At 42.1% G+C, this 21,640-nt stretch overlaps 1 protein-coding gene across 2 annotated transcripts in view; it reads right to left on the bottom strand.

Moving 5' to 3' along the window:
• The window catches only part of pla2r1 (phospholipase A2 receptor 1), a 95,196-nt gene that overhangs the window by 59,564 nt on the left and 13,992 nt on the right, over window positions 1–21,640 (bottom strand). For both annotated transcript variants that reach the window (XM_067987398.1, XM_067987399.1), the window contains exons 3-10: window positions 18,812–18,985; window positions 18,561–18,725; window positions 13,992–14,105; window positions 13,409–13,558; window positions 12,009–12,197; window positions 5,492–5,649; window positions 2,176–2,283; window positions 59–168 (exon numbers count right to left, since the gene is read on the bottom strand). In XM_067987398.1, the coding sequence (XP_067843499.1) occupies window positions 59–168; window positions 2,176–2,283; window positions 5,492–5,649; window positions 12,009–12,197; window positions 13,409–13,558; window positions 13,992–14,105; window positions 18,561–18,725; window positions 18,812–18,985 (1,168 nt within the window). The remainder of the gene's footprint in view (window positions 1–58; window positions 169–2,175; window positions 2,284–5,491; window positions 5,650–12,008; window positions 12,198–13,408; window positions 13,559–13,991; window positions 14,106–18,560; window positions 18,726–18,811; window positions 18,986–21,640) is intronic.

Below are 21,640 nucleotides of genomic sequence, written 5' to 3'. Positions count from 1 at the left end.
TGAACAACTGATTCTGTTCATCCATCAACAACAGTTGGTCTGAGAATCATAAATTTACCTGTTTTCAATGGTAACAAGTGAAGAACAAAAATATCTTTTTGAAACTTCCTCATAGGTTTGTAGGTGATTGTCAATCTTATAGCAGGATTCTTCATATCTTTTCCAGTCCTGAAAAATGAAAGACACCCTTGGTTCCACAATATAAACCTGTGAGAAAGATTTTCTCTAGTTGCTGTGTATAGCAGCGATCGGAAGATGGGTGGAGGCGATCGGGGCTGGGGGGGGGGGGGGGGTGCGGGGAGAACGGGAGAAGGCCAAGTGGGGGGCCAGCAATGGTCTTCAGAATGGCTGTGGAGCCAGGAACCAGGAGAATTTTTTTTTTGAAATTTAAAAAAAAAATACCACACAGTGGCTGCTGAAGAATCCTGCACGGGCCATTCATCACTGATAAATTTTCAAAAGCGGTACTTTATCAGGCAATGGGCCCCTAATTTACATATTCGTGGGGTCTATAACCTGTTTTAGGCATCTGCCCGGGACACCTAAAAAGTGGGCCTCATGGATTTAGCACTCGCCCTAATGCCTGTTCATACAGGGCATCCCACTGCTAAATAAGTAAGCTTTGCGCCCTTTTAACACCTGAAAAATGGGCACACACATACCAATTTCTACCCCGCCATATGCCACTTTTGGATGGAAATTAAGCCTTTACTTTCAACAAGTATCACAAATTTCTTTCTTTCCAGATAATCAGTCTAACAAAATAATAGATCAAAACATTAGTGCTACTTTGTTCTATAAAATGGTAATTACTATTGGTGTGCTAATCAAGGGTTAACCGGCCACTGCTTAAGCTTTTTGAGAATTAAAAAGCATGTTAACCCAAGGCTTTGCTGATTTAAGGAGGTGTGGTAAAATGTGCAAAGGATGGCCTTGGTTTCCTAGAAGCCATCCTTCTACTATTTCTTCACCTTCAATTAAGGATGGCACAATTGACTATCATAAGGACTCCTGGGGAAGTAGACACTCATTTACATTATTCTGTACTGGTGATTGCAATTTAGCTGGACAGTAATACAATAATCCCTTGCAACTCTTATAGAGCACAGAATTATGCACAGGGGCCCAAACTGCAAAACAGGTGCCAGCAATGACCTCAGTCTCCTCCCAGACTCTGGGAAAGCCCCAGTTGATAAGTAGAATTGGGTTGTCCTATTATGTTGCAGTTGCTGGTCAGTGGAGAAATTGATTAAGTTATTGACCGTACTGAATAATGTATGTGTGACCTTTGATACATCTGTGCACAACATTGATGGCATTACCAGTCTGCACTAACAGCCACTGGCAGTGCACACAGATGGTTGATCATGTCTGTGGGTCTTCCTAAAGGAGATGGTACTGCTCCATCACAGCCTCCCTTCTAACCCTCAGCCTCTTTTGGCACATGTCTTCTGTTATCACAAGTAGCTTTGTCTGGGACTGTAGATCCCTGGTGTTATATTCTGTGAGACCTGATGGTACACCTGTGTACCACATGATATAATGGGTAGACCTGTCCTGCTCTTGCTGGTTCTCCTCTGCCAACTCCAGTGATAATGGAACACTGAATCCAATAAGTACAGTATTCAGAAAAAAGTAGGTTTCAGCTCAAACTTTAAAAGCTCCTATATACTAAATAAGAAACTGTGGTTTACAGCTGGAAGAGGGGGTTTCATATGGATGCTGTTCGCGAAAGTACATCGTTCTGGCCTGAAATCTCAAGATGACAGGCGTTTATAATATTCCGAGGTGCATATCAGAAATTAGTTAAACTGGCAAAAAGACTGTCATCTCTGCAGCAACACTGATTTTGTATTTTGGGACTTGAAACACACTGCACATAAGCCACGGAATACAATGCACTTTCCGCTTAACTATTCATTGTGCAAGCAACAATAAGCTTAACAATCCTTCTGCTTTCAATGCTATAGCACACATAAGCCACTTCCTCTGAATGACAATTTAACCATATATCAGAAACAGCTGGGAACTGTGCACTAAAACATACTCGATATTACTGCTCTGTAACCCTCCAGTAGCACAGATGTTCCACCTCACACTATTAACATTTTCCACACAATAGTGTTTAAATATTAAAAGAAACCTATACAGTGTTCCCAGAAATAGACACCTCACCTCAGGACAGCCTTTGTCTTTTCCAGGTTGTCCTTGCTCCACTTTTCCTGGCTTCTTACAGATGCTCCATATATTTTCCTCACAGTCTTTAACTTTCCATTGGCCATTCTTTTAATTAAAATAAAAAAACCTCTTAATTCAAATACATAATGCAAATAACAAAATACCAGTAACTTATCAGCATTGCAGCACAATACTTTTCCAAATTTCTAATAATTATCTATTTGCAAATGTTTAGCTGCGTAAACCTCACCAGATGGTTTGTTTGCCATGATCTAAGATTGGTGTAACAGTTTTACATATGCAATTATTCCATTGACTAAGAAATATTAACAAGTAAATATTGCAGATGAAAATTCACGACTGTATGTAAAGTTAAGACAATAGTTATTCAACATTGTTTTAGTACGTTAAAGGCGCTATACAAATGCAAGTTGTTGTTGTGCCTTCAGAAAGACTATGCCATGTTATGATAGAGGAAAGTAAAGTTCTTTATTTACAACACATGCCAAAGAAGCAGTGCTACCTAGGTCCATTAAGAATATAAGACGCTGCATGTACATTTTGATAATTAAGCAGCTTGACATCAAATGCAAAGTCACTGGTTCCAACAACTAACATCAGTCTTACAATTATTGTGAGGTGTTCTTGTTTCAAATACATAGATACATGGGTAGTCAGATAAGGTTTTGAACTCTTATCTATAACAACGAGCTAAAACGATTGGTTGACAAAGAATAATCAGCTGCCTTGCAAATGTACAGCTCAGGGATAAGTACAAGAACATGCCATTCCAGATAGATTAAAATTTACCTCAAAACAACTAGAAAAAGCCATTCAATCCATTAACCCACTAATTCCTCAGACCATTTACAATCTATCCCATCACTGTTTCACAGACGAGACCTGTACTGGTGGGTTTGGAGTGTAAGAATTCTGGGAATTCCACCTTTTCCCTGAATATGTAAAACTTTGGCCATTGACCAAAATCCTAAGATGGAAGGATAAGTGAGAGGTCACCAGACGAATCAACAACACACACAGTGGAATGTGGGAGAATGACTGCTTCAGACATGTTTCTGTTTTAATGCAAAACCTACAGCAGGTGGTCAACATTTCGAGAGGCAGTCGGCCATTGAGAGAGGCAACTGCTCCAGACATGGTGGGGCCATGTCTTTGTTTTAAAGCAAAGCCGATCAACACCTAGGACGTTGGATACAAAAGAAGCCTTGTGTGGCAAGTGCTCAACAAATCGGAATGAACAATGGCCCATCGAGAGAAGCAATTGCAACATGATGAGAGACCATCAAAAGCCATCAAAGATTCTTAAGGACTTTGTAAGAACTGTTTAAACAGGCATGGAAGTGCCTCATTTAAGTGACGAAGATCATTGTAAGAGAGGGATATATAAATGGAAACTCGAAACCCCTCTCTCTTGTTCTGCCCTTTTGTTTTGCAGTCTTGCTTTTGCTCTCTCTTGTTCTGCTCTTGCTTTTGCTGTCTCTGGTTCTTGCTTCTTATCTATTTTCCAGTTCTCTCTCTTTCTCTCTCTCTCTCTTCCTCTTAGTTCCTGCTCTTTTTTTTCACCCGAGCTCTCCAGGGAGGAGAGAAGCTTCCAGCGAAACCAACGAACCCTACGTGAGAGAACCGGTCAGCCAGACCTGCAAGTGCAAAGGATTGGTGAGCGTCGACCATACGTGTGTGTGTGTGTGTGTGTGTGTGTGTGTGTGTGATAGGTGTCTCCAGGGTCCCCACCAACCTCTTAGTTTAGTGGGATAAAGTACTGTAGTGGGTGTGTGTAACTCAATGTACTGTGTAGGACCGTTTTTATCGTTATTTTCTTCATGTTGACAGTATAATAAAACCAACATTCCAATTCAATTCAAACACCGAGTTTGTGTGTTCTCTGTGCTATTCGGCTACGTGATCCATCACCGGGTGCGTTAGCATAAGTCCCATTTTCCTGAACCCCTGATCCGTGAGGTATAAGTGTTCCTTGGCTAGACCGGGGACCAGATATCTGCACCGATCAATAGGGTGAGAACAACCCCAAAACACCCTACAGGAGACTTGATCAGACCAACAGGAGGCTCTGAACAAAAAAAGTGCAACTGAACTAAAGCCAGTTGGTGCTCATATCTATTCACAGCAGATCATGAACCAAAGCAGAACAGAGTAGTTAATTGTAACTAGTCTATTTCTGTAAAAGTCATAAATAAAAAAATGGAACTTTTCAATACCGTTGATATTAAAGAAACAACAGCCCCTCTGTTCACCTCAATTGCTTTGTAATAAATCTGTTCTATTTATGACAATTTTGTCATAGGAACATCAGAACAGGAGTAGGCCATTTAGCTCCTCGAGCCTATTCCACCATTCAATGAGATCATGGCTGATCTGTGACCTAACTCCATATACCCACCTTAGCCCCATATCCCTTAATACCTTTGGCTAACAAAAATCTATCAATCTCAGATTTTAAATTAACAATCGAGCTAGCATCAGCTGCCATCTGCAGAAGAGAGTTCCAAACTTCTACCATCCTTTGCGTGTAGAAGTGTTGCCTAACTTCACTCCCGAAAGTCCTGGCTCTAACTTTTAGGCTTTGTCCCTTAGTCCTAGTCTCCCCAACCAGCAGAAATAGTTTATCTCTATTTACCCTATCAATTCCCCTTAATATCTTGAAAACTTCGATCAGATCACCCTTTATTCTTCTAATTTCCAGGGAATATAACCTTGTATTGTGTAATCTCTCCTCTTAATTTAACCCTTGGAGTCCAAGTATCATTCTAGTAAATCTATGCTGCATTCCCTCCAAGGCCAATATATCCTTCCTAAGGTGCGGTGCCCAGAACTGAATACAGTACTCCAGGTGTGGTCTAACCAGGGTTTGTATAGTTGTAGCATAGCTTCTACCCCCTTGTATTCTAGTCCTCTAGATATAAATATCAGCTTTCCATTAGCCTTTTTGATTATTTTCTGTACCTGTCCATGACATTTTGATGATCTACATACACGGACCCTAAGTATCTTTGGACCACCACTGTTTCATGACGTTTAATCCATTTTACAGTTCAGTTAAGTAGATGTTTTTTCTAATGTAGAAATCCTCTACATTTACAACAAAATCTTTGATTTTAAAAAAAAGCTGTAAAAAGGTTTGAAAATATTTGAGTTTCTGAATATCTGAATCACGTACAGCATAAGTTAGATTGACAGCAGGGATATTATTTCTAAAGCAGCACTCACATGGTTTGTGGCTAGACAGTAAAACAACAGTTCAAGAAAGCACTGAAATATTAGTAAATATATTTACGATCTTCTGTGATGACACACAGTGTTTTGTGGTGTTATATGGAACATTTGGTTCATTCTTATGCCAGTAAGTGAACGTCACAGGAGATCCTTCTGACCACGCAAACACAGCTGGTGTCCTGTTATTGGTAAGTCCAGTCCAAACTTCTGGTACAGTTTCTGGCAGAAAGATTATATATATTTAATTAGAACAGAGAGAGCACTAAATCATTTTTCAGTACATAACTGGCAGTCCTTTCTTCACTGTCCATTTTCATATTGATTGAAATAATTAGGTCAAGATGATGAATAGATTTACTGTTCAGTCGGTTTACCCTATATATGTCCAGTAAATCTTTTTGTGTCAATGACAGCTTTACAAAACTGTCTTTAAGCTTGCCATCCAATCAGTACACCAAAACTTTTACTGCTAGAAACTTAGTAAACATAAATCACTTACCAGCTACAAAAAGGTCACAACCAACTAATACACGTTAAGATACAAAGCATTCAATAAACTTGTATCACTTCAGGTGTGCTCCACCTGATTTGAAACCAGGTAGAGTGCAGGGTACAATTTCCTGTAAGTGCATATGTATTGGAGAGCTCACAAAACTCAATGTTGAAAAAAAAATTGTGGAAGAGAAAAGTATGTGGAAAATTACAAAAATTCAGCCTTTTACCCCAATGGGTTTCAGAGAATCATATTCTTTGTAGTCGGTTTGTCAGCCGACTGTCTGCAGAACTGTTGCTACATTGATAGGTCTGGAAGTGTCCTGCTGCATAACTCCCAGAGAGTTTGGTCTGTTGTCTGCTGCAAGCTGCACCACACCGCCATCCAGAGGGCCAACCCATCGAGCCAACTGCAGAGGAAAACATGCAGGCAAAGCAGCATGTATGGCAGGAAGACACTGAGGATAATCAGGAAGTTTAAGGCCCAACTATCCCGCCAGCTTGTGTGGTTATCAAATACTCATCAAACAAACTCTGCACAATAAAATTTTTTTTAAAAATTGTAATTTAATTTATAGTGATCTTTACAGCAGCCATTAACCACTGTTCACCCTGGTGCAACCCTCTAGTACCTGTCTTAAGTGCTCTTCTACCTACTCCAGTGCTCCTATCACAGTTGAGGACAAGGTATCAGAGGTTGATCATGGCATTAACTGCAACACAAGTAAGCTTCTTGAGGAGAGGAGGGCAGAGGGGACAGTAGATAAATGAAAACTAAACTGTGAAATTAGAAAAATATCTTCCACAATTCTATTTTATTAAAACATCTTGCATAAGCTCTCACTTCCTGTCCACAAATCTTACTTCCTGTTGTCACAGTTTTCTTAATGCTTTCATATCAGCATTCAACATTGAAACTGCTTACGTAAACATTTTATACTGGCATTTCTTATGTAAATAGAAGCCCATCACAGTCTGCTGATAAACCAATTACACTCAAAATGCTTTTTGAAAAAAAATGTCCACCTTTTTCCCCCTCAGTAACTGAAATTTCTAATATCCAAGATATGGTTTTAAACATTTAAAAAAAAAATTGGCAGAACACCCCTAGGGGGTGTGGGGGGGGGGTGTGAAATCCTTCATTTTAAATCTTATGTTAGGCTATTGGATCCAATTTAAAAATTGTTTCATATTCCAAAATCATCTGGCTCACTGAGTTGAAGCTGGGCTGCCAACACAGAAGTTACGAGAACAAGCCTGACCGAGGCATTGTGGGAGATTGGGGGGTGGGAGGGGAAAAAATCCAGTGAGGCTATAAAACAGCTGAAATTTTGCAAGAAACATGAATGTATAGCAGGAAGCAGTGCGTGAACTCTTCCAAATATTGTAATGCAGAAGGGATTTAAACTGCTACTGGAAAAAATAAACCCCCAAAAAAAATCAACACCAAGAAGGCAACCTAGAGTCCAGAGTAAAAGCCTTCTGGCCAACAAAGGGGCTGATTTTTGAAGCAGATTAGTGTTGAAGGAACTGATCCACTAGCATTATATAGTTACATTTGTCGCCATTTCTTCACTGCATCATCTTTTCTGTCGGTGTGCTCTTACACAATAAAAATTAGGACATCTATTCAACCAGAATGTTTTCCATCTAAAAATAGTGAAAGTTGCAATCTGCATTTGCACAATGCAGTGTGATGGGTGGAAAAGCAAGGAATCTGGGCAGTTATAATCAACTACTCTGCATTCTTCTTACAAGTTAAACATTCCACTAGCAATACACATTGTTTCCTTTTTAGTGTTGGATGAAATTGAGTGCTTATCAATGTGAGGGCTGTCGCTGCTAGGGGTCAGAACCTTAGACCATAAGACCAAAAGAGTCCTTAAGAGATAGGAGCAGGAGCAGACCATTTGGCCTCTCAAGCCTGCTCCGCCATTCAACTAGATCATGGCTGATCTGATTTTTACCTCAACTCCACTTTCCCGCCTTTTTCCCATATCCTTTGACTCCCTTGCTGATCAAAAATGTGTCTAACTCAGCCTTGAATATATTCAATGACTCAGCCTCCACAGCTTTTTGGGGTAAAGAATTCCAAAGATTCACGATCCTCTGGGAGAAGAAATTCCTCCTCATTTCCATCTTAAACGGGCGACCCTTTATTCTGAGACTATGCCCCCTAGTTTTAGATTCCCCCATTTCTACACATTGTGTGTAGAAATGTTTTCTAATCTCACTCAAAAAAAAATCTACACACAAAGGGTGGTAGAAGTTTGGAACTCTCTTCCGCAAACGGCAATTGATACTAGCTCAATTGCTAAATTTAAATGTGAGATAGATAGCTTTTTGGCAACCAAAGGTATTAAGGGATACGGGCCAAAGGCAGGTAATATGGAATTAGATCACAGATCAGTCATGATCTTATGAAATGGCGGAGCAGGCACGAGGGGCTGAATGGCCTACTCCTGTTCCTATGTTCCCATGAGGGGGAACATCCTCTCAGCATCTATCCTATCGAGTCCCCTCAGAATCTTGTATGTTTCAATAAGATCTCCTCTCATTCTTCTAAATTCCAATGAGTATAGACCCAACCTGTTCAACCTTTCCTCATAAGACAACCCTTCCATACCCAGAATCAACCTAGTGAACCTTCTCTGAACTGCCTCCAATGCAAGTATGTCCTTCCTTAAATAAGGGCACCAGAACTGTACGCAGTACTCCAGGTGTGGTCCCACCAGCACCCTGTACAGTTGTAGCATGACTTCCCTGCTTTTATATTCCATCCCCCTAGAAATAAAGGCCAATATTCTGTTTGCCTTCCAGATTACATGCTGCACCTGTATGTTGACTTTTTGTGTTTCATGTACGAGGACACCCAGATCCTTCTGTACCGCAGCATTTTGTAGTATTTCTCCATTCAAATAATATTTTGCTTTTTTATTTTTCCTCCCAAAGTGGATGACTTCACATTTTCCCACATTATATTCCATCTGCCAAATTTTTGCCCATTCGTTTAACCCATCAATATCCCTTTACAGAAATTTTGTGTCCTCATCGCAATTTGCTTTTCCACCTATCTTTGTATCAGCAGCAAATTTGGCCACAAGACACTCTGTTCCTTCATCCAAGTCATTGATATATATTGTAAATAGTTGAGGCTCCAGCACTGATTCCTGCGGCACCCCACTAGTCACAGATTGCCGTTTTGAAAATGACCCTTTTATCCCGACTCTTTGTTTTCTGTTAGTTAGCCAATCCTCCATCCATGCCAGTATATTACCCCCAACACCATGAGCTCTTATCTTATGCAGTAATCTTTTATGTGGCACCTTATCGAATGCCTTTTGGAAATCCAAATATACTGCATCCATTGGTTCCCCTTTATCCACCCTGCCGGTTACTTCCTCAAAGAACTTTAATAAATTTGTCAGACACGATTTCCCCTTCATAAAACCATGTTGACTCTCTTTGATTGTATTATGACCTTCTTTCCTCTTTTGTTACCCAGTATCAGGATGAAGCATTTCCAAGTCAATAGTAATGCACTTCAGAGGTAAAACAAAGATCCCTTCACTCTGCCCCAGAAATGTGCTTTAATCTCCAACATCAGAAGGACACCCCTATTGTACCTGTATGGCCATTTTCTACTTCCCATAGCATTCTTATGGTCTCTAAGACTGCCAATTTAATACCAAGTTTTGAGCAGTTTTGGACACATGCCCATTAGGAAACAGACTGTCCAATTAAACTTCCATGGCCAGCAGAAAGAAAATATTTTCATCTCACCAATCTGGACTGAGGGAAAAGGACAAGGTGCTGCTGACTCACTCACTGTGCACACTTCAAAATATATTCAGGGATTCCTTGTGCAAAGAACTGATAGAATGCTTTGCAATGGGGAGTAGTTGAAGCAAAGACACTGGATCTTTTAACAAAAAATTGGAAAACAATTGAAGCAGTGGAAGAGACAGGGCTCTGGGGAAAGTGTGTGGCAGTGGGATTGCTTTAGCAAAAGGTACAGGCATGATAGGTTGAATGGCCTTCTTTTCTGTTGTAAATTTCTATGGTTCTATGCAGTCAAGCACAAAGGCCCAAAATTCCCATTTGTTTTGGGGGTTGGGGTGGGGGGTGTGGGCACAAGTAGTGTAGTTCCAGTGTAGAGGACTGGAATTTGGGCATATGTTAGGTATGCCAGAGTTATGGCCATTCTAAAATAGATCCTAATTTCAAGTAGAAGTTGCCGCTGCCAGAAGATGTGCCTGCTCCAATATGGCACGAGACAGAATATGGGTAAAAGCTGCAGTCCCACAAATTCCACCAGATTTGCATCCAATTTAAGGAAAGGTCTTAGAAAAGGATAAGTTACTAGCATAAGTGTCAAACAAGGAAATGGTTGAGTTCACAGGTTTTGAATGTCTACAAATTTTTTCTGAAACTTCAGTGTGACTGAAGTGATTTCAAAAATCTGTTTTCAGCTAAGGAACAAATTTTTATTTGCACCTTTTTGTCATGGAGCCCTTACTATGGGCTTCATTGGTGGATATTCCCATACATGACCTTATAAATAGAGGCAGAACAGGAGCAGCAGGAAGAGAAAATGATATCCACCCAAATAATAAAAAACGAACAAGGAACAGACATACTTCGGAACAATGGACTTAATAAATTACAAAGTGGTTGTAAGGTGCCCAGATCTATTTACAGCAAGTGCTTCTTTTTACCATCAATTCTACACCCATGTCTCTCTCTGCTGCTTAAATCTATATTGGTTCTATGCTGAGGTGACAACTGAGGAACAGGGATGCCAGTGGTCTTTGGACTGCACTGAGGTATCTTGAGCCTCTTGGGACTGAGGTGACTCTCATCTCAGGGCCTCTGAGTCCCATGAGGACTCTTCAGCTGGCTGTGTCACCAATTGGGTCGTGTACCCTGACACTTATATAAGCAGGCTTCAGAGGGGGCTAGCTGGAAAGGTCATGAGCTATCACCAAAACACAGGACAACATAATGAAATCAGACTCTAGCCACGCCACTTGTGCTCAGTCCTGGGTCAGAGTGCCCACAGATTAGGAGGTCAGACCTTATGGTGCCAAGTAGATCCTGCAGACTTTGATAAATGACATCCTGAATCTCTTGGAAACCATTTGCCATCATTCTCTCCAAATGGCCCTCCAACACCTGAAAGCCAGTGGTCAAAGCATCCACTTGGGTCTGGGTGGAACCACTTGCTTCAGGAATCACGCAATGTGTTGAATCATTCCCAGATATTGGCACCGAGGATGGCATTGGAATTTGCTGTCACACTTGCCATCTATCTTGGGTCCTCTCAGGTGGTCCTCACTGCCTTTATGCGAGGGTGATAATCATCCAGCATCATTCTTTATAGAGTAGGACTCCAGAGATCTGAGTCTGCAATCCCTGGAGTTGGGGGCTGACTTCTGTGGAACCTGTGCTCCCACTTTCAGCTCTGATTCTGTTGGCAGAGTGAGGGTAATGCTTACCTTGACTGCCCTGGTGAGGTCATTAAACTTCTTCCTGCATTGAAAAGGAGTCCTAGGGTTCAAGCACTTGGCAGTCAATTCCACAGCCACCTCCTTCCACAAAGTGTGTGCCACATTGATGACAGGTTTCCGACACTGACCTCAAACAGCCCGTCCATCCAAAGTTAGACAGCATAATTGTACCAAGGTGTGCAGATGTAATTCAGTCCTCATTTTTAAGTCATACAATCTGTCCTTATTTTGATATAATACTTGATTTTGTATTATTTATAGTTAAATAGTAAAACCAATGGCAATTTGGGAAGCAGTGTAGTGGAGTTGTTTGGAGCTCAGATATTTCTCTGCAGTACAGGCTGAGGAGTTGGGAGATGCAAAACTGAGGTGCCATCTCCGGTGGAAGGATGTAAATATAGAGCAACAAAGTTACATAGGCAGTTTTGAACTAGAAAAAGTTGATGCAGAAGTATAACAAAAGGAAGTATGCTTTTGTGGCCCAAGGAAGGCAGTTTTCTAAACATGCTTATTCAGCTCATTTCAAATATAAGTCATCAGACAATATGAACTACTTATTCATTCATGTGTACTCACCATTTTTAAATTGGTTGACGAGAACAGCCACATCTGCCAAGGAGTGTATGCTAATGAGTTCACTTCCATTTAAGTGACAGGACACCAGAGCATCCTTCCAGTTCAAATCTTCTTTATGCATTTTGTAGCAGAAACCATTATGGGAAAGCCAGCCAGATTCACAGTGTGTAGTCCTATACTGCCAGAATTCTGTCATTTAGGCCAATAGTAAAAGAAAAAAGACTTGCATTTGTATAGCTCCTTTCACAATCAAAGGGCATTCCAAAGTGCTTTAACAGCCAATGAAGTACTTTTTGAAGTGTAGTCACTGTTGTAATGTAGGAAGTGCGGCAGCCAATTTTACACACAAAGTCCCACAAACAACATTATGATTATGGCCAGATAATCTGTTTCTGGATGTTGACTGAAGGATAAATATTGGCTAGGACATGGGGAGAACTCCCCTGCTCGTCTTCAAAATAGTGGCATGGGATCAATAACGTCCACTTGAGAGGGCAGACGTCAAACAGTTTAATGTCTCATCTGAAAGACGGCACCTCCGACAGCGCAGCACTCCTTCATAACTGCAATGGAGTGTCAGCCTAGATTTTGTGCTCAATTTCTTGGAGTGGGTCCTGAACCCACAACCTTCCGACTCAAAGGCACGAGTGCTACCACTGAGCCATGGCTGAGTTATGAATTGTTTCAAAACCACAAACAAAGTTTGTTAGGATTAAATGGTAGAAGCAAAATGCACAGAACTTTCATATATGAGAAATCCCATCATGGCAAGTTGTCAAAGAAAATTCAATTAATGCAGTAATTTGTGCACTAGCATCAGAAAATGACCATTAAAGCTGCCAGATTGTTGTAAAATCCCAAATGAGAGAAGGGAACTTGGTCTGGCTTACATGCAACTCTAGTCCCACAGTATGTGGTTGACTCTTAAATTCCCTCAGGACAACCAGGTTGGGTAATAAATATTGCCGTATCCATATCCCAAGAACAAATTTAAAAAATGGCAAAAAGTTATTTTTTTTTAAAAGGAGCGTATTTAGCTATCCTTTTGACTCAGGATAAATGCACCATGCAGTCTCACACAGAGCTTAAGGGCCAGGAAGATCACAAGATCAAATTCTGGTTGTGCCGTGTTAGCTGATCTCAACCACGGCAGCAGTGTGGAAGCTAGAATTCATCTCAGCATCCCGAAGCCAAGGTAAATAAAACTTTTACTATTACAGGCTTCGTGTTCTTGGATTGCTAATCAGCAATTCCAGCTGGAAGTGTGTGCACATTGACACTGCTGAAAATGCTGGAAGGCCATGCCATCCATGGAAATGTACTACAATAGTGCTTTATCCAATCTAGCACATAAAAGTAAGAAATAGAGAGAAGAAAAGTTCAGAAAAATTATAACTTACCAAAGGGTTCCACTTTTCTTGCAGAGTTCATTATTTTCTTACAAATATATGGCAGGGCTGTCTCACATACAAAGCTACTCCAACGGTAATCTAATTTAGAACTGAGTATCCCACAATGATACGCCCCCAGTAATGAGTCCCGAGGCTGGTCTATACAACATAAAATTGAAAGACTTAAATTAGGGGTTTCTCCTTACACTGCTGTCTCAAGCAATTTATATTTAAATCTATTCCTAATGATCTGATTTTGTATGCATATTCAGTTTTTAAACCATTTATTTTTCAGGCTGCACAAATAAAGAGAAAGGAATGGAAATTGCTTGTGGTAGCTCACAGCAACCCTAGGGTCAACATTCTACCCATAGCAAATTCTGTCCATGATTTGATTACCAAGAAATGGATTCTGATGGGGGCAAAAAAAAACATGGCGCCTTTCTCTCCCAAATCTTCTATAGCTGCAGTTATGGAAAAGTCCAATGAGTATAAATCCAAAATCAAAGATAGGAATTTGACAAAATCAAGTTAATAATAAAGACAGCTTAACATTTCATGAAAACATTAGCCAAAACAGTTTCCTGAATACCTGTGTCCCAATTTACAAAGCTCAAAGGTTCTCCATCTGACCACTGCCACCCAGCAACTTCATCCAAATGATTTAGGCCTATCCAAGCCAGAATTCCAACATTTTGCAAACGCTCTGTAACAAAAGTTTACAGCAGTGTGACATTTCATAACACAACTAGATATTACAGTACTGCACTGAAGAATTATCCTCAGTGCTACTTCTTTTAATAGTATGAAGAAGCACACATTAAGCAAAAATATGCAACAACTAAATTAACATAATACTGTACTGCATCAATTAATTAATTGGTATTTCTTTTAGTTTTCACACTTCACATTAGTACAATAATAATAAATTATTTTCCTGGAAGAAAATTAAAGCACAAGACAAATGATGGATGTTTATGTTATAAAAGCAGATTATCACTACCAGCTAAGTGAACAATCTTTGGAGTACAGTAGTTTAAGTGATTTCTAGTAGTTACGTTATTCCTGGGTATGTTCAAACGCCAAACAACTGTCCATAAAGGTGATGTGAATGCATTGTTTTTTTTTGTTTTTAATTGCAACCATTTAGATTCTGATTCGTACACCTGGAGACCTCTTCTGTGCTGCAATTTTGGGCTAATAACCAATGCTACCGATGTTAACCTGGTTGGGAACAACATTTTGTTTGAACGGAGAGTGGCAGTTGCTGCAGCATCTTAAAATTGGAGCAAAAATATTCAGTGGGAATTTTTTTCCAATGCAGGATCTTCTAAAGGCCAATTAAAGGCTATTTCTTACCCATCTGACACTAGACTTCTCGCCCCTTGCTCCACCACTAATGGTCATTCATTTAGCCATGACATTCCTGTCCCCTGCAATTCTTCCATTTTTAGTAATGTGGACTGTCACAATGCCACAAGCAGAGAACTTTGTCCCAGCTTGTTTAATACAGTTAAGGGACACCATCATCCTGGTAAATGAACTTTCATGCCATTTACAAAATGTATGGTGCAGTGATGCAATTCATGATCCAATGACATTATTCTGTCACTGATTGTGCCCTAAAAATAAAATTGACGGATTTTAAAAATTAATTCTCAATTTATACTGGAATTTATTGGCCACCTCTAGTTGCCCTTGAGATGATGATAGTGGGCCTTGTTCTTGAACTGCTGCAGTCCGTGTGGTGAAGGTGCTTCAATAATGCTTTTAGGTAGGGAGCGCCAGGATTTTGTTTCAGCAGAGGTACATGTCCAAGTCAGTATCGTGAGACTTATAGGGGAACTTCAAGGTGGTGGTGTTCCCATGCACCTGCTGTCATTGTCCTTTTAGGTGGTGGATTTGTGGGTTTGGGAGGTGCTGCTAAAAAAGCCTTGGCGAGTTACTGCAGTGCATCCTGCAGATAGTATACACTTCAGCCACTGCATGTTGGTGGAGAGAGTGAATGATTCCTATTTGTTGGCAACAATCTTTCTAGCTCATCCTTGAAACCCAATAAGGTTTTTTGTTCCACCACAAATGCTGGTAATCTGTTCCAAATACTTACCACTGCTGTCACTCACTTCACTGTTAACATTCCATCCAATACCCCCCCACAGGTGAGTGGCAAGAGGCCAGAGACCACCTCACCCTCTGGTTCCTTCCTACCCATTTCCCTTCTGCCCTTCATTCCTGTCTGCTTTCAAAATTCAACTTAGTTGTTTAAAAAAAGAGGAAAGACACTCTGTCTGCATCCATCTATTTGTAACTCTCTCTGTCTCAAAAGGTGTAAGCAATTAGCATTTATCTTTTTCCAATTGTCAACAAACACTGGTGACATAATTAATTGGTTTCAAAATTCAACTGGTGTTTTTTTTGAGAACTGAAGTATTAATAGCATGAATAAGACACTCTCACACATAAGATATTTACGGATGAGGAAATGGGCTGCCTTAGTTCATCCAAACTTATCCTCAAGGTCCCTCATGATGAGAACAGGAATGAGAAACTGGCATTTTCATTAACTTAAATCGAAAAATCATATTTTTGGGAGACAACATACTACATGGTGTAGCACAATGTAATACAGTCATATGCTTACCCAGCATATCCACAAACATTGATAAAGCATTAGCTGAATTTACAATATTCACACTGCTGTATGAACTGTTAGTATTATAAAATTATGGTCATTTTAACCTGAAAGTACCTTTTATCAGTATATACACATTAATAAAAAATGTAATTACATTGAAGTCTTCTTTTAAGATGTCTGAGGTACAAATTAGGAATAGACTTTTTTTGCCAAATTGGAAGTTGATTTTTTTTTGCAGTAAGTGATAGCAGTTGGCCTGGTGCCAGCACTTCAACAAGACTATAATTTGTCCATAAAAATAAAAAGCAATGTCCTCACACAGAAACAGCTAAGTGGAGTGATGTTTATCAGTGCTGACAAGAAAGGCACAATTACAACACCGAAATTTTCAAACACAGCTGAAAAACAAAACTTTTATAAATTGGGTGTCTGTGTCAAATTTCCTCAGGTTAAAATCAGAGCACTCCATTGGCTTGATATTGCCAGGGCTGCGGGTTCGTGGCGGGGGGGGGCAATTGGGTGCGTGGGTAATGCGCCCGGTGAAATCAGTCTGCCCCGTGCGCGATCGCAGCCTAATTGGATCCACTTACCTGGTCTTCCGGGTTCCCCACTACTGATCTGCGCGTCGGGCGGACTGCGCATGCGCAGTAAGGTCTGTCAGCTGGAGGAGCTCTATTTAAAGGGGCAGTCCTCCACTGACTGATGCTGCAACAAATAGCAAAAAATACAGAATGGAGCAGCCCAGGGGGAAGGCTGCTCCCAGTTTAATGATGCCTCACTCCAGGTATCATTAGATGGGGTGAGGAGGAGGGGGAGGACAGCGATCTTCCCTCCGGTGGGCGGGAGGAAGCGGCCTGCCTCTGCCACCAGGAAGGCCTGGCTCGGGGTGGCAGAGGAGGTCACCTGCACCACCAACATATCGCCCACCTGCATACAGTGCAGGAGGCGCTGCAATGACCAAAGTAGGTCAGCCAAAGTGAGTACACTTACTCATTCCCCTACACTCCGTCTGCCACATCACCGCCCCCACCCCACATCTCCTTCTGCACTGCCAACACTACTCTGTCACATCACCCCTCACACCCACTCAAACCTCATCCTCATCTTACCTGCACTTACTCACCTCGCCAGTACTCATCCCGCCACTACCACTCAACCCAATCCTCATACAATCTCATGGCTCTATCTCATACTCACCCTCTCACGCATCTCTTTCACGGTCAGCCGCACTCAACCTGCCTCTACCTGTGCTGCAGCCACAGGGCATGCATCACATATGTGCAGTAGGAAGCGTAAGGCAAACGTGTTGTGAGCATGAAGGGGATGCACAAGGGTTTGAGGGTTTGTCATGGTTTTTACTTCTATTGATTTCTGACCAACTCACATCACATATTATATTGGCACCACTACTGCCACGTCTTTGCGAATCTTGTCTGGTTTGTGCAATAATGCCCTTTCCTGAGGATCACAATGAAGACCCACACCTGATGCCACCCATTGTGTCACTGCAAAGTGGGTGTAGGTGTATTTGCAGGGCTCTTTTGTGCAGACGACTGAGAGACGTCGGCGATGTCCCCGGTGGCACCCTGGAAGGATGCGGAGGAGAAGTTGTTGAGGGCAGTGATGACTTTGACAGCAACAGGTAAGAAGATGGTACTCGGGCCAGCCGGGAGCAGCTCGGCATGAAGGAGGCTGCAGATGACCACGACTACATGTCGAGTGACTCTGAGCCTCCGTGTGCACTGCTGCTCAGAGGGGTCCAGGAAGCGGAGCCTCGGTCTGTGGACCCTGTGGCGAGGGTAGTGCCCCCTGCGACGCATCTCTCTCTGCGGTTGCCCTCCCTCCTGCTGTGCAGGTGGATGTGTCACGGCACTGTGTTGTGGAGCTCCACGTGTCAGAGGTGGACAGCTTGGCCGGCAAGGCTGGTGATGCTGTTCGCCCTCCGAGGAGGTCATGACTGCAGCCCCCATCCGGAAGATGTACATCTGAGGGGGTCCGCAATGTAGGTACACGTCTCTGGACCCCGGGGTAAGTTTGCAAGTTGGTGAATTTGATTGTCAGGAGGAGGGTGGTGGAGGCCAAACTTTGTCCAAAGTAAGAGTGGCCTCCTGCAATGAGTGAGGGTCTCCCCCCCCGCCACCTGTCAAATGGACCTTTGCAGCTGCCACAGGCTGATAGCTGCAACACGTCCATTTCAACTGGGAGTGTTTCCCCCAGTACGGGAAACAGTCCCAGTTGTTTCTAAAATCCCACCCCTCTTGACGTATTCCCTTAATCAGGTCTGTTAATGATCTGAAATAGCTAGATAAATATTGTTAAGTGGCACCCCGCCGGCTTTAATTGCCTGCGGGAGTCCCACATGCGGGGGCTGCGCGCGCACGCCGGCGCGTCTGTGGGGAACCCGGAAGTGGGCAGGTTGGAGCCGGGCTCCTGACCCGCTCCGGGATTCCCCGATTTTCGGAGCCCCCCTGCCAGGAATGCACCCGATAGCGGGTGCTAAAATGGAGCCCATGTCTCTAAACTTACTGTTGATGTATTCCTGTTCCTTAAGATCACTGATGGTCAGCAAATCTCCTCCTTGTGCCTGACATGAAGCACGGGCCTCATTCCAAGAGTGAAGAGCCAGAAGATTAAACTGGTAGCAAGTTTGCGAAACAGGATCCTTCTCCCAAACCAAATCGCATCCTGGATCTGTAAAAAGGAAAACAAAAACCATTAACTGTTTGAAGTTAGAAATTTCAATCTGGTAATGGTACATGAGTATCTTAAACTCTCACCTAAATTTGGGCAAAACCCCCATATTTCATCAACATCGTAACTGCTGGTAGTTGCACACCAAAGGAGCTTATCTTCTCTCCCTTCATCAGTACACTCATAGTACCATTTATTACTATACTTAAAGGGCAGAGTACACGGCATCCCACGAGAGTTTCCCAGCACAGTATGTATTTCTGAAAAATAAAACATTAAGAAATTTTGACCAACATTTATTTACTTTTGTAGAATTGATAGGTACTTCAATATCATTGGTAAAACTTCTGTTAATCTTAACGCCAATGTCAAAAGCTGTAACATTAAAGATGGAACAGTACTACCACATAGTGACACAATAGCCTCTGGTGAGTCCAACCGTAAGGTAATTTCGTTGTAAACTTTCAGTTTTCCACATAAGGAAGCAGGCGGTGTCGACTAAAAAAAGAACTGCTCTTCTTTGGGTCATGCAACTTTGGGCCTTGCATAGGAGCAAGAAACACCACCACCACCTTGCATTTATACAGTGCTTTTAACGTAGTAAAACATTCCAAGGCGCTTCACTGCAGCTTTATCAGACAAGATTTGACACCAAGCCACATAGAGGTATTAGGCAGATGAGGTCAAAGAGGTAGGTTTTAAGGAGCATCTTAAAGGAGGAGAGAGAGGTAGAGTGACAGAGATGTTTAGGGATGGGCTAAAAATTGATAAAGAAGAGGTACTAGAAAGGCTAGCTGTACTTAAAGTAGATAAGTCACCCGGTCCGGATGGGAGGCATCCTAGGTTGCTGAGAGAAGTAAGGGTGGAAATTGCGGAGGTACTGGCCATAATCTTCCAAACATCCGTAGATACGGGGGTGGTGCCAGAGGACTAGAGAATTGCAAATGTTACACCCTTGTTCAAAAAAGGGTGTAAGGATAAACCCAGCATCCATAGGCCAGTCAGTTTAACCTCAGTGGTGGGGAAACTTTTAGAAACGATAATTTGGAACAGAATTAACAGTCACTTAGACGAGTGTGGATTGATTAGGGAAAGCCAGCACGGATTTGTTAAAGGCAAATCATGTTTAACTAACCTGATAGAGATTTTTGATGAGGTAACAGAGAGGGTAGATGAGGGCAATGCAGTTGATGTGGTGTATATGGACTTTCAAAAGACATTTGATAAAGTGCTGCATAGTAGGCTTATCATCAAGATTGCGGCCCATGGAATAAAGGGGGCAGTGGCAACATGGATACAGAATTGACTAAGGGACAGGAAACCGACAGTTGTGGTGAACGGTCGTTTGTCAGACTGGAGGGAGGTGCTGGGACCACTGCTTTTCTTGATATATATTAATGACTTGGACTTGGGTGTTCAGGGCACAATTTCAAAATTTGCAGATGACACAAAACTTGGAAGGGTAGTAAACAGTGAGGAGGATAGTGATAGACTTCAAAAGGATACAGACAGGCTGGTGGAATGGGCGGACACGTGGCAGATGAAATTTAACGCAGAAAAATGCAAAGTGATACATTTCGGTAGGAAGAACGAGGAGAGGCAATATAAACTAGAGGGCACAACTCTAAAAGGGGTACAGGAACAGAGAGATCTGGGAGTATATGTGTACAAATCATTGAAGGTGGCAGGGCAGGTTGAGAAAGTGGTTAAAAAAGCATACGGGATCCTGGGCTTTATAAACATAGGCATAGAGTACAAAAGTAAAGAAGTCACGATGAACCTTTACAAAACACTGGTGCGGCCACAACTGGAGTATTGTGTCCAGTTCTGGGCACTGCACTTTAGGAAAGATGTGAAGGCCTTAGAGAGGGTGCAGAAGAAATTTACGAGAATCATTCCAGGGATGAGGGAATTTAGTTACGTGGATGGACTGGAGTTGTTCTCCTGGAACAGGGACGGTTGCGAGGAGATTTGATAGAGGTATTCAAAATCATGAAGGGTCTAGACAGAGCAGATAGAGAGAAACTGTTCCCATTGGCGGAAGGGTCAAGAACCAGAGGACATAGATTTAAGGTGATTGGCAAAAGAACTAAAGGTGACACGAGGAAAAACTTTTTTTTAACACAGCAAGTGGTTAGGATCTGGAATGCACTGCCCGAGGTGGTGGTGGAGGCAGATTCAATCATGGCCTTCAAAAGGGAACTGGATAAGTACTTGAAAGGAAAACATTTGCAGGGCTACGGGGATAGGGCAGGGGAGTGGGACTAGCTGGATCGCTCTTGCATAGAGCCTGCGCGGACTCAATGGGCCGAATGGCCTCCTTCCACACTGTAGCCTTTCTATGATTCTATGAACTCTTTCCAAGAGCCGATGCAGGCACGATGGACCAAATGGCCGCCTCCTGTGCTGTACCTACTATGATAATGACTAAATATTCTGTTTTAGTGATGGGGTTGAGGGCTAAAGATTGGCCAGAACACCGGCAGAACTCCCCTTATCTTCTTCTAATAGTGTCATGGGATCCTTTATATGCACGAGGGAGACAGAATCTCAGTTTAACATCTCATCCGAAAGACAGCATCTCCTACAGTGCAGCCGTCCCTCAGTACTACAATGAACTGTCAGCCGAGATTATGGGCTCGTGTCTCTGGAGTGAGGCTTGAATCCACGAACTTCTGACCCAAACAAGAGAACTTCAGTTTATTTTTGTATTTGAGGGCAATTGTGCCTATTTTCCTCTCCATTCACTGGTCTCTATGAAGTTATGCAACAAATGTGGTTGAGAGGGCTGGCATGCAACCTGCTCCCAGCCTATCGCATGTAGAAGCAACCAGTGAGGTGCACAAGATCAGTCCAGACTCTCCCTTGGCAAAAGCATGTGGCCTTAGCTCACTACTTCTCCTCAGCAATACAAC

This window comes from Heptranchias perlo, chromosome 7 (genome assembly GCF_035084215.1).
Source record: "Heptranchias perlo isolate sHepPer1 chromosome 7, sHepPer1.hap1, whole genome shotgun sequence".
In the NCBI taxonomy this organism is placed as follows: Eukaryota; Metazoa; Chordata; class Chondrichthyes; order Hexanchiformes; family Hexanchidae; genus Heptranchias; species Heptranchias perlo.
The sequence above is the reverse complement of the archived record's forward strand: the minus strand, read 5'-3'. Positions and strand labels throughout refer to the sequence as shown.